The sequence below is a fragment of the Jaculus jaculus genome, chromosome 1, assembly GCF_020740685.1.
Source record: "Jaculus jaculus isolate mJacJac1 chromosome 1, mJacJac1.mat.Y.cur, whole genome shotgun sequence".
In the NCBI taxonomy this organism is placed as follows: domain Eukaryota; kingdom Metazoa; phylum Chordata; class Mammalia; order Rodentia; family Dipodidae; genus Jaculus; species Jaculus jaculus.
Genome location: NC_059102.1, coordinates 143,088,617 through 143,101,593, shown reverse-complemented (window position 1 = coordinate 143,101,593; position 12,977 = coordinate 143,088,617). Strand labels below are relative to the sequence as shown.

The window sequence follows — 12,977 nt, the reverse complement described above, 5'->3', positions numbered from 1 at the left end:
AGCCTCCCAAAGAGCTGGGATTAAAGAAATACACCACCACATCTGGCTGGTTTTTCCATTTTTCACAAGACAGGCTGACAAGTCAGTGTTACCATGATACTAAATGGCAGACTCCTGAGAACACTTCCCTTTTCCAGGCCAGGGAGGGTTTGAGGAGGCCCAAAAGTTCCATCCTAGCCTCACATCCCATTCACTAGCTGTCACAGGGCAGCACCAGAGAAAAGGGAGGTGAAGGGTAGAAAGGAGACTTGCTCAGGAGCAAGCAAAGGAGGTACAGGAAAGAACTGACCAACCAGGGTGTTGACGTGGCCTAGGGATCTTCTCAGTGCTTCACAAAGGCTGAGAGGAAGCCCAGAGAACAAGAGTAGAGCCCAGATAGGGCTCCACCATGACTGGAAAACTATTTGACAACTTATGTGACGTCTACGATGCATTCTTCCTGGATCACTGCCAGTCAGAAAGCACCTTAACTGGTTGTCAGGGTTCTGTGGTCCCTTGAAGTAGTATAGCTGTGTATCTCACCATAACCTGCCAAGAACAGATCCCCCACCTTGGCTGGGCCAGCCTGTGCCCAGACCCTTCTCTGTGCTACAAGACCTCTGACCATCCAGCGTAGTAGGCTGGCACTTCAACTGCCCACACTCGTAAACCCTGAATTGACAACACAACTGTCCCCAGTCCTCAGGTCTATCCTAGGGAGTAAGAACTAGTTGAGGGTAGGGCCAGCCGGCACCAGGCAAGGAGAAGGCTGACAGGACCTGCAGGGTAGGAACCAGGGGTCAGAAGGCCCTGGTGGGAAGTGTCTCAGGCCATTTGAACCCTGCTTTGGCTGCTGGAGAAGACTAGATATCTGGATGCTTATGATTTTATAGTCTCAACCACATCTTTGCCCTTAGGGTTGGTTACATGTCACCCAACCACCCCTAGCCTCTCGTGCTCAAGCTTCCAGAGTTTCAGGTTTTATTTTAAAACAATAGTAAACAATTTCATTATTTTCTTAAGTCAAACCACCTCACACTTGGCTTGTCTCAGGCAAAAAGTAAAAATAAAAATGCTAGAGAAATGGGAGGAACTGTGGAGACTGACCTACCTCCCTAGAAACCAGCCCTGGTCCTGGCGTCTGGGACGGCTTTGGACATGGCCTTGACAGACAAGAAAGGAAAGCACCAAAAAATTGTGCTTCAGCAGCAGAATAGGAACCTCCACAAAGAAAAGAAGGGATGGTTCAAACACAGGTCCCCCTGGAGTCTGGTTCTGGAAACTTCCAAGTCTAGAAACATCTGTCCACCAGTGTGGCAGAGTGACTTAGAAACAGGCCCTTAGAAGGCGTTCTTCCAGGTTGGAATCAGTTAACCCACACTTGACACAGGCCTCAAGGTGACCCCTACACAGGTTCCCAGCCTGTGGAGACAGGGCATATCCACAGCACACGGGGAGGGGGCAGGGTTCCCAACTCCTGGTTCCTCTGAGTCTTGTTCCAGTGGGGATGAAGACAGACTGCTACTGGCTGGCCAGACAAAAGGAGCTGTAAACGCTTGGGTGTGCTCACCCACATGTGCAGGCTCTTTTGTCAGAAAGGGACTACTGTCTTGGGGATAGGGGACCAGAGAAAAGCCCTTGTGATGTTGGGTTGATATGGGGAAGAACACACTGACAGCAGCTGCCACCGCAAGGGGTGCTCGCTCAAGGCCCTGCCCGCAGACAAGGAAACACTGATGAGGTTCTGGAATGGCAACAGTGGCAGAGAGAGCTTGGAGATGCTTCACTCTTGGCCCCAACTCCCTCAGGCCCAGTGGGAGGCAGGCCATAGGGCTCGGGGAAGTGACCTGGGTCCCTCTGTACACAGGGCAGCTACTGTGGAGCAGGCTCTTCCAGCCTCATCTCCAAAATCCTGCCTGCCTTTGACAAAACAAAACAAAAAATTATAAATAGTGTGTACTCCTCACACCACCTGGAATTCCTGGCCCCAAGACCAGAAGTGCAAGCCCCTGTGCTCTACCCCACACCCCAAAGCCCATGCCAAGAGCACTTTCCACTTAGTCAGGGGCTGGTAGCAGCAGAGCCAGGGTCTCTGGCCATGTGGCCTGCCCCCAGGCAGCAGGCCCTCCCTGGGTCCTGGCTGAAGGGTTAACTTGGCCCTTTGGTCCATCTTGTCCATTAAAATTAAAATAAGGAAAAAAAAAAGGCTCCACTTGGTGACTTGGGTCTGTAGAGGTCTCTGCTTCATCCCTCCATCTGTCATTCTGTCCAACCTGCAAGGCATGGTGCAGGCCAGACTTGGAGGCTGGACCCAGCCACACCCACCAGTCACTGCAGTTTTGTCCCCAGCTTTCGCTGTCTGTTCCTGCAAAACAGATGTGGGTTGCCTGGTGTTTAGTGGCCCAGCTACACAACTGTCCCCTTCCCACTCACAGTCTCAACAAAATGGACAATACCCACCCAGTAGCCAGTGACTGATCCAAGCCAGGACAATCAGCTCCTGCCCTGGGTCTGGGACTTGGCGAGTCTCTGACTGGGCTGGGCTGTGCCACCACAATGACCCAGTTTTGGAGCTCAGGAAGGGAGCAAGGAGCCAGGGAGGGTGGGGGCAGAGACAAGATGAGAGGCCAGAGGTACCTGGTTGAGTCCTACTAACCATGGTACCCTTTCAGATAAGCCAGCCCAGGTAGGTTCTGCTGTTACCACCAAAGCAGTTACACAGAACTGGTGAGCTCTGCAAATGGGTGTGAATGTGTAGATAGAATAGGAAAGAGGAGATACCTAGGGCATGGGGGCACCTGGCTTGGAGGGTATCTATATCCTCGATGTACCCAGAAACCTGAGGGGTGCTGGGAGAATCGCTGCTGTTTAACAGAGGGGCTGACTGACACTCAGAAAGATGAGCTGGAAAAATGGCTTAGCAGTTAAGGCCCTTGCTTGCAAAGCCTAAAGACCCAGGTTTGAGTCTGCAGGTCCCACATAAGCCAGATGCACACGGTGGCACATGCATCTGGAGTTTATTTGTAGTGGCTGGAGGCCCTGATGTGCCCATTCATTTTTTTTTTCTCTCTCTCTCCCTCTCTCTTTCTCCCTCTCTGTCTCAAATAAATCAAAAAAAAAAAAAAAGAAGGAAGGAAGGAAGGAAGGAAGGAGAACAGAGCTTATCTTAGGTCCCTATTTATTTAACGTTTTTTATTTATTTTATTTTTTGGTTTTTCAAAGTAGAGTCTCACTCTAGCCCAGGCTGATCTGGAATTTACCATGTAGTACCATGCTGGCCTCAAACTCACAACAATCCTCCTACCCCTGCCTTCCAAGTACTGGGATTAAAGGCATGTACCATCATGCCTATCAGAGAAAGAGAAAATGGGCACACCAGGGCCTTTAGCCACTGCAAATGAACTCCAGATGCATGCTTTTGTGCACCTGGCTTTACATGGATACTGTGGAATTAAACTCAAGCTTTGCAGGCAAGTGCTTTAACCACTGAACCATCTCTCCAGCCACCACCCCCCCTTTTTTTTTTCCAGGTAGGGTCTCACTCTAGCCCAGGCTGACCTGGAATTCACTTTGTAGTCTCAGGGTGGCCTCGAACTCTCAGCGATCCTCGTCCGGCCATTTTTTAATTCATTATTTGACACAGAGAGTGGGAGTGTCAGGACCTCTTGCTGCTGCAATCAAATTCCAGACACATGCACCACTTTGTGGGCCTGAATTTTTACATGGATACTAGGGGATTAAACCCAAGCTGAAAGGCTTTGCAAGCTATCATAAAGTCCCTGGGCATAGTGGTTCTTGCTTATAATCCTAGGTTGGTAGGATGATTGCCATGAGTTCAAGGTCAGCGTGGACTACAGGTTGAATTTGAAGTCAGCCTCAGGCTAGACTAAGACCCTGACTCAATGCCCACCCCCATAAAAAAATAACCTAAAACAATGGTGGCACACAAGGCCCTGGGTGGCACAGCCCAGCCCTCCCCCTTGCTCCTGAGCTCTAGCAACATACCTCTACTTGCCTCAGGAGCTTCCCAAATGCTGTGACCTTTGCTAAGACTCCCTCCCTGGCAGCCTTGCTTCAAAAGCCTTGCTTTTTCTTCCAGGCTAGTCTCCTTGGAGGCTGTGGACCATCCTGCTCCCATACTGGGTTCTTGTCACAAGTTCTAAGCCTCTGAGCTTGGCTCCTGGTGTGGCTCACACAGGCAGACCCTTTGTTCCCCATGGCTCCCTGCTCCAGTAAGCACCAAGAGAGTGGGACCATGTCTGTCTCCCTTTATGCCCAGTCCCTGCACATACCTGGCACAGAGCAGGTGTCGTGTTAAGTTAGTAAATGAAGGCAGATGGTGGCTGGCTGGGCAGGGTAGGGCATGGCAGAACTGGCCACTCTGGGAGCCAGGTGCAGAGCTCAGCCCTGGACCAGCTGAGGCCTTTCTGTCACTAATGGGATTGCCCTGCCCTAACCCCCCAAATCCCCTTTCCTCATGGATCCAAGGCTTTACCCTTAAGCTCATTAGGATAATTTGGACCTTGATGCACTAACACATTTCCTAGCTGCTGGGATAACCCACCTGCCCTGCCCTGTACTGTCCTGCTGTATGGCTCCCAGGCCTCTCGATGGAAAAACTCCCAGGATTCTTCTGGAGCTGAGACTGCCTCAGCCTCCCCCTGAACCCAGGCTGGCCCTTCCCCAACCTGAGGCACCCGCCCCAGAGTTGGGAGAACTAAGTGGAAGAGCATGAGTCAGGACACTCCAGAACTGAGTATGGTGGCATGTATCTTTATTCCCTGCACTTAGGAGAATTGCTGTGAGTTCAAAGCCAGCCTAAGCTATAGAGTGAGTTCTAGGTCAGTCTGGGCTACAGTGAGATCTTGCCTTGAAAACATTTTATTTTATTTTTTGGTTTTTCAAGGTAGGGTTTCACTCTAGCTCAGGCTGACCTAGAATTCACTATGTAGTATCAGGATGGCCTCAAAATTGTGGTGATCCTCCTACCTCCGCCTCCCAAGTGTTGGGATTAAAGGTGTGCACCACCCACGCCTGGCAAAAACATTTTAAAAATTAAAAATAGACCAGGTGTGAGGTAGGAGAATCACCATGAGTCCAACAGGCAGAGATAGGAGGATCACCACGAGTTTGAGGCCACCCTGAAACTAGTGAATTCCAAGTCAGCCTGGACTAGAGTGAAACCTTACCTCAAAAATAAAAACAAAACTGGGCATGGTAGTGCACACCTTTAATCCCAGCATTCAGGATACAGAGGTAGAAGGGTCACCATGAGTTTAAAGCCACCCTGACACCGAATTCCAGGTCAGCCTGGACTAGAGCAAGACCCTACCTTGAAAAAAAAAAAAAAAGAAAGAAAGAAAAAGAAAACTAAAACTAAGGAAGGTCAGGGCTGGAGAAATGGCTTAGTGGTTAAGGCACTTGCCTGCAAAGCCAAAGGACCTAGGTCCAATTCCCCAAGACCCACATGCGCCAGATGCATAAGGTGACGCATGCATCTGGAGTTCATTTGCAGTGGCTGGAGGCCCTGGCATTCCCACTCTCTATTTGCCTCTCTCTCTCTCTCTCTATCTGCCCACCCCCCACTCAAATAAATAAAGAAAATACTTTTTTTAAAACAAGGTCATTCCAAAGCCCAGCTTTGTCCCAATTTGCTATTCAACTGCAATTGGCTCCCACCTCAGTGTGAGCCAGCTAACCCACCTAGTAAAAGGCACCTGGCTAAACAGCCCCCCAAATGGCTTCACACAGGAACCTGATAGTTCCTGTGGCCCAGATCTGTGGTTCTGGGCTATAGAGGGTATATACAAGCATCCTGGGCCAGCAGTTCACTATCAGCTCCTTACTGACTATCTGAAAGAGCTCAGGCAAGTGACTTCCCTCCTCTCTGAGCCTCAGTTTTCCCATCTTTAAAACAGGAGCTATAGAACTCAATATCAGAAACGTAGGTAAGTGTTTGATACTTAGGAAGCCCTCCAAACAGTGGGCAGTGGTGACTGCTGTCAAGTTAACTCACCTGGCTTCTGCTCGGGTTACTGTGTACTCAAACCAGAGTACATTAGGGATGAGGCTTGTATCCCGGATTAGGAAGAACTCAGAGATGGGCCTGAGGAGATAGATACCCCAAAGTCAGGGCCACAGCAGGGTACCAGCAGACTACCAAGCCAGATACCCCACCAGTTTCTGGCACCCCCTGCACCTTTCTTCCACTGCCCAAAGGCTTCACCCAGCCCAAGACTACAGAGACACTGAGTTCTTTAGGCAGGGACAATGCCCCAGAGGACTCTGGATGCCTCCTAAGTGCCTCGCTCTGGCTGCTGAGCCCAAGAATACCTGAAAGCCCGCCACAGCAAGCCCCTGGAGGAGGTTCTACAGTCTCATGTCCCCAAAGGCCTGGGCACCGGACCTCCCAGGGAGACTGGGGTGGGTCGTCTAGGATGTGGGTCTGCCACAGATAGTCACGCCTGCACAAAGGGACAGTGCCACAGTGCTGGCAAGGGAGGGGAGCTGGTTACCAGGCTGCTATCCTGGGGAACAGCGGGGTGAGGACCTCCTGGGTGAAGATGAACCAGGCGATGGCCATGAGGCTTCCAGCAATGCCCCCGTAGAGCACCTGGCTCCAGGTGTGGTACAGCAGGTAGACCCTGGGCCGAGGCCAGAAGGGAAGTTCATGAGAGTCAGCCAGGGACAGGCCTACATAATCCCCCATGCCCAAGGGCCTGTGTGTACACACATGGAGACACAGAGATAGGACAGCCTCCCACGAACAGCCTCAGCCTCAGCCCCACTTCTGCAAGGAGACATGCCAACAGCTGCTCACCATCTCCTGATCTGTCTCCCTCCTGTTTAGCGCCTAAATTTTGAGCTTGTCTTCAAAGGGACCCTCCAGGAGGCTAGAGACAAATGGCTAATACAAGGAGCTGTTGTCAGAATCTTAGCTCAGCCTACTAGGCTAAAAGTTGCAACTGGAATCTGTTCCTTAAAGCTAGGGTACTGGCAGATGCACAAAATGGCACATGTGACTAGAGTTCGTCTGCAGTGGCAGGAGGCCTTGGTGTGCCCATACTCACTCTCTTTCTGCCTGTTTCTCTTGGTCTCAAAGAAATAATTTTTTTGGGGAAAAAAAAAAGGCACTTCCTTTCAAAGTATAAGAACCCAGGTTCGATTCCCCAGTACCCATGTAAGCCAGTGCACAAGGTAGTGCATGTGTCTGGGGTTCATCTGCAGGGGCTGGAGGCCCTGGCATGCCCATGCTCTCTATCTGCCTCTTCCCCTCTCTTTCTCAAAACAATAAAAAAATTAAATATTTAAAACACTAAAATAAAATAAAAGAACTAGGACAATGACTCAATCAGTAAAGCACTTGCCATTCACACTGAGAATTGGCGTTCAGATCCCCAGGACACAAGTAAATGCCCAGTGGGCATGATGGCCTCTTGTCATCCTAGCACTTGGGAGGCAGAGACAAGAGATTCCCCAGGGCACAGTGGATGGTTAGACTAGCCAGAACAGTGAGCCCTGGATTCAAGTGGAGACCTTATCTTAGTAAATTAAGTAAGGTGGAGAGGAAGACCCCTGATGTCAACCTCTGGCCTCCTTATGCACACAATCTGCACACACACATGTTCCCATGTGCGAACATGCAGATGTGCACACACATCACACACATATACAACACCACACACATAAATGCAAAATGAAAAATATACAGAGGCCAGAGGCCCTTTCCAAGCCTTGCCCTAGTCTGTAGGCTCAGGGCCCACAGTAGGGTTCAATAGGGACCAAGAACCCAGCAGGACTCCAGGTGGGCAAGGTGCTGGGCAGGGCTTGTCTTGCCTCCATACCTGCTGTAGGAGACGAGAAAGGCCGCAGTGAGGAGCCCCAGGGAGAGAACATGCCTCCATAGCAAGTCCAGGAATCTAGCATTATTTGTTTGGTGCATTCTGGGAGGAAAAAAAGGCACATCAAGACAGTCTCATTCCACAGGATGGGTTAATTAAAGGCCCCCACAGCTAGGGCAGAAGCTCACCTTAAATACAGGAAAAGGAAGGAATAGACAGAGAAGAACCACATAAACTGGGAATGGCTGGAGGGCATCCCGTACTTAGTACCCACTGCTGTGTGGGGACCTGGAGGAGAGAGAAAGCAAAGCATCATGGGAGGAGGGGGCCTCCCAGCAATGACCCAACCTGGGGCCCCAGGTCCTCACAGTCCTGGCCCTACCTCCACAGGGCCGAGGCTCCTGGATGACGTGCTTGATTAGCCAGTTGACCCCCTCGTTCAATGCCAGTCCCCCGAGGAATGAGATCTGTGAGGGAAGACAGACAGTCAGCTGGGTCTGTGTACTTTCTGGCTGTGACTGCCAATCCCCAATCCCGTGGCCTCTGACTGGGTCTTCTAGGCCAAGGAGTGAACAACTTGGACCAGCCAGGGGGCATCACACCTCAAGATGGGACGAGGCAAGGGGAGAGGCAGAGCAGACAGGCTTGGCAGCGTGCAGCATGGCATCAGGATGGAAGGAGGGCACTTAAGAGAACAGACTCACTGTGTGCAGCTCCCGCTTGAATATGATGAGGGTTACAAAACCAACGATGACAAAAACAGGGCTAAGGCTCAGGTAGGCAAGGAGGTGGCCAGAGAGATCACCTGTAGGAGACAGGAGCAGGATAAGGACATAGACATCAGATGAGGGACCAGGTCCATGCTGGTCAATAGGGCCTAAATCAGAGAGGAGGTTCCAATAAGACCTAGAGCCCAGGGCCACAGCCATGGATGCACAGCTGAGCAGCTGACATTCTGAGTGTGTCATGGGGATAATGTGAGTGTCTGTTACAATGAAAGCCCGTATGCCACAAGTTTACAGCTGGTAGCTCCCATGTTCCTATTCTATAGAGGAACTGAGCCTCATCAGGGTTATGTGACTTACTCAAAGCCAGAAAGAGGTAAGACCCAGATGAAAAGTCAAGTCTTGCTGGGCAAATCCCAGCACTTGGGAGGCTGGGTTAGGAGGATCACTGGGAGTTTGGAGGTCAGCCTAGAGCTACGGAGTGATTTCCAGGTCAGCCTGGGCTACAGTGAGACCCTACCTCAAAAAAGTACACAAACAAAACACACACTTCTAACAAGCCAGGATGGAGGCAGTAAGAGGACCACCACCCCTCTGAGAGATGGAGACACTGAAGCCAAGAGATGAGATGCCATGTTCCTTGCTTGCCCACCAGCGAGGCTGAGTCCAAAGGCTGTTGTCGCTTTGAGACCAGGGTGGCTGACAATGTTGGCACTCTGACTGTGCAGGTCAGTGTTCAGGTGCTGCACCAGCTCATGCTGCCTACGTGAACTCAGGCAAGGACTTCACCTCCCTGGGCCTCCACACTCCCTCCTGCTGGATCTGGGTATTAGTGCCTCCTCATAGCTGTGCATGTCTGAGGTGATGGGGCCTGTGAGATGCCTAATACAGTCCCTGGCACCCAGATCGCTTCCATATTTGGACTCACAGAGGCTGGGCGAACCCAATGTGGAAAATGGCCCATACCACCAGCCTGGCCTTACACAAGCAGCAGGGCAGGTATCCACAGATGACAGAGCGGCTTCCAGACCTGAAGAGATGGACAGAGACTTTCTGGCCTATCCACTCTTGCAGCAGAGGCCGGGAGGAGAGAACACTGGCTTAGAGTTGTTCTGAGAGAGAAGGACAGCAACCTCGCTCCAAGTGCGGATGTTGCTACAGTCCCACTAGTCCTGAGTCTGTGTCTCCTTATCCTTCCCCTCCCAGCTGAGAGGCTGGCTGTCTCCACAATGCAGCTGATGATGACAGGACTGTGAGGACGGGGGGTGGCTAGGACCCCTGAACCTTTGGCCATCTCAAGCTGTCTCAAAGCAGGCACAACCCCCAAGCCTCACCATTGTCTGAGCCACACCTGCCCCCGCTGCCCTTGGGATGCATCCCCCTCAGCTTTCTCATCAGGCTCTGCCTGGTCCTGACCTGCCTCTTTCCTACCCTCTGCTCCAGTTGCAGGGACGAAACTCCAGCTCCCTGGACGCATGTGCTGTCCTACTTCTGGACCTTTTACACACACGGTATTCCCCACCCGGGGTGCTGCTGGGGGTGAGCTTAACAAACATAAACCAAGACCCAAGAGAGCTGCCAAAAACCATAGACAAGACCACACTGTCGCAGAGCTCAGCCTGAGGGGGAACCTGTGACTCAATGGCAGTTCATAAACACCTACTACAGAGTACCTTGGGGGCCTATACTGCAGGCCCTATGAGGACAGTGACAAGGTATCTTTAGGTCCCACTCTCCTCTCCGAATATAGCACAGTGCCTGACACTGCACCAGCTTCTAAAACCATGTAAAATGATGGATATAAAAGAACCAAAGCCGGATGTGCTGACGCACACCTTTAACCCCAGCACTTGGGAGGCAGAGGTAGGAGGATCGCCATGAATTCGAAGCCAGCTTGAGACCACATAGTGAATTCCAGGTCAGCCTGGGCTAGAGTGAGACTACATCAAAAAACAAAATCAAAAACAAAAAAGAAGCAAGTTCAGCATTCTCAGAAATACAAAGAAGTGTTACAGGGGACTAGACCTTACCAACTGTTCCCAGGCCAGCCAGGTCCTACATCACAGCCTGAATGTTCCTTAGCGAGTACCTTCTCCTTCTCCCTTGTAAGCCCTCCAAGAAGCTACTCTGAGGCCAGAGAAGCACAGCCAGGAAGGTGTTGAGACCTCAGCCAAGCCCCTTCTCCTCTCCAGGCTTTGGTTTCCCTCCTCAGAAACAGAGATTTACAGAAACAGAGCAGGTATGGAGGGACCTAAGGGGCCTGTTCACCACTGTGAACCCAAAGCCAGCCCATGACCTAGGCACTTAGCAGATACCAGGTGGATAAAGGCTTGAGTGAATGAATGAATGAATGAATGGTGGGCAGACAAGTGAGTAGGCTCAGCCCCTGGCAGAGCTGCCCCACTCCTAGTATAATCCAGAGTCAAAGTTCTCTGGCATGTGGCCCTCAGCAGGCCAAGTTCTCACGTCCCTAACCGAGAGCGCAGCTAACAATTAGGGATCAGCAAGGACTTCATAACCGTGCCCCCAGCAAGCATCATATCCTCTCCAAGGAGGGGGCTGGGAAGGCAAGGACATGAACCGCAGGTATTTCCTGGGGGTTTACTGCGGCTAGGTACTGCGCCCAGCACCTCTCAGGCCTTTGGGCATTTGATTCACACATCATCACAGGAAGCACTTTGCTGGCTGCTACTTGAAGTGACTAGGGGAGGAGGGACAGCGCTGAAGCTCGGATACGTCTTTCCCAAGGCCCAAGCTCCGAATCACTTTGATAGTTGGAATCCACAAGAGTGGCTAATGGACCTCCCCACTAGAGAAGCTGGCGCTCCCAGAGGTGTGTCTGATGGAAGCTCCCTAAGTCAAGATCCTGAGGCTGCCTCCCGGCCCCCGCGGCGGGTGGCCTTTGCCGCTGCGCCGCTCAGGGCGTGGCACTACCAATACTCCCCAAGCCTGGCCTCTGGCACACTCCCTGCAACAGGGAGCTCTCTTCCATGCAGCCCACAGCTCTGTAGGAAGCTGGCACTCCCTGCACCCCGGAGAGGGAGGGCGGCCTCTCTGGCTCCGGGGAGGGCGGGGCACAAAAGCCAGGGTCCAGGCCAGGGACCCTTTGTCGCCAGACCCAGACCCCTGCCCCATTAGCCTATACGCGCACCGGGACCCCGGGAAGCACCTCGGCCGCGCAGCCGCACAGTGCGCGAGCGAGCAGCTCACAATTTCGCCCAGCTCATCGCAGCCCCACTGCGCTTGCGCGGCGCGCGCGCCGGCCGAGCCCCTCCATGGCTCACTATTTGACAGTTCCCACCCCAGTCTCTCGGTGTTCCCCCCGCCGGCCCGTGGGGGCCGGGGCGCCCGGGCTGGAGGGGCCGGATCCCGGAGGGCGTTCTTGTAGCCGGGGCCGCCTTTTACCTGCAGGATATTCGACGTGGGTGAGGGTCACTGGCCGCCATGAAGCGGGGAGCGAGCACTGTCCGTCCGCTGCCATCTTACCCGGAGACCGGGCTTCGCAGAGCAGCCAATGGGGAACGAGGGGGGCGGTGGTCCTGACCTATCACGCCGGGGAGGCGCCACGCACCCAATCCGAGGCCGATACAGGTAGTGGCGCAGCCATTCAGCGTGCAAGTTGTGGGGCTGGCCCGAGCGGCGAATCAGAGAGCGGGGTCTCTAGGAGCCCGAGAGCCAGCCTAGTCGCTGTCCAATCCGGGGCGGACGCAGGTAGTTGCCTGGCCAATCAGGAGAAAGGAGGGTTCCAGCACACCCCAGGGAGCAGGACAGCCAATCAGAAGGTAAAACTGCCTCAAAGTGTAGGTCGGACGAGCCAATCAGGTGCTATCTTAGGGGGCGTGTAGCACTTTGGTGGGAGCTTTGGTTCCCTTGGCACCTGTGCCCAAAGCGAAGGCTTCCCGGAGTATCCGGAGTGTGGCCGCCTTCTGCGGGAGCAGCTGGAAGTGGAAAAGGAGCCTCAGCGCCAGGGAGTGTGAACCGACCCACTTCTTTTTTAATTGAAATTTCATTATGTAGATCAAGCTGGCCCTAAACTCCCTATGTTCACTAGTCCGGCCTCAAACTTGCCTCGGCCTCCCAAGAACTGGGGAGGTGTACAACCACTACGCCCAATTTCCGAATCCTCCCCCCCCACCCAAGGTAGGGTTTCACTCCAGCCCCAGCTGACCTGAATCTCACTCTGTAGTTCCTGGCTGGCTTCGAACTCGCGTTGATCCTCCTCTGCCTCCCAAGTGCTGGGATTAAAGGCCTGCACCCCTATGCCCACACTGAATCATCTTTTTGAAAAATATTTATTACTTACAAGCAGAGAGAAATAAGACAGAGACAGAATGGCCACACCAGGACCACCAGCTGCTGCAAACAAACTCCGGACGCCTACACCTCATTGTGCGCCTGGCTTTAAGTGGGTACTAGGGAATCGAATCCAGGC

General features: G+C 52.7%; 1 protein-coding gene across 2 annotated transcripts; it reads right to left on the bottom strand.

Annotated features, from left to right (window-relative positions):
• Nucleotides 1-946: 946 nt before the first annotated feature.
• Nucleotides 947-12,069, bottom strand: Dolpp1 (dolichyldiphosphatase 1). 2 transcript variants are annotated; one of them, XM_004671778.3, is made up of 8 exons: nucleotides 11,951-12,069; nucleotides 8,525-8,625; nucleotides 8,203-8,287; nucleotides 8,009-8,108; nucleotides 7,824-7,922; nucleotides 6,495-6,623; nucleotides 5,996-6,085; nucleotides 947-2,344 (listed from the first exon to the last, which is right to left on the bottom strand). In XM_004671778.3, the coding sequence occupies exons 1-8, from the start codon at nucleotides 12,024-12,026 to the stop codon at nucleotides 2,308-2,310; spliced, it is 717 nt and encodes a 238-aa protein (XP_004671835.1). In that variant the 5' UTR covers nucleotides 12,027-12,069; the 3' UTR covers nucleotides 947-2,307. The 2 variants fall into 2 exon arrangements, with proteins under 2 accessions (XP_004671835.1, XP_004671836.1); XM_004671779.2 differs by lacking the exon at nucleotides 6,495-6,623 and having other exon boundaries at nucleotides 11,951-12,042.
• Nucleotides 12,070-12,977: the final 908 nt, after the last annotated feature.

What these genes read in the sequence shown, in the direction of transcription:
- Dolpp1 (XM_004671778.3), bottom strand. Translation starts at nt 12,026, where the DNA reads ATGGCAGCGGACGGACAGTGCTCGCTCCCCGCTTCATGGCGGCCAGTG. An exon ending in TTTCTCGTCTCCTACAGCAG is followed by an intron (nt 6,624 to 7,823) that starts GTATGGAGGCAA and finishes GCCTCGGCCCAG; the next exon opens with GGTCTACCTGCTGTACCACA. An exon ending in TTCCCCAGGATAGCAGCCTG is followed by an intron (nt 6,086 to 6,494) that starts GTAACCAGCTCC and finishes CTATCTCCTCAG; the next exon opens with GCCCATCTCTGAGTTCTTCC.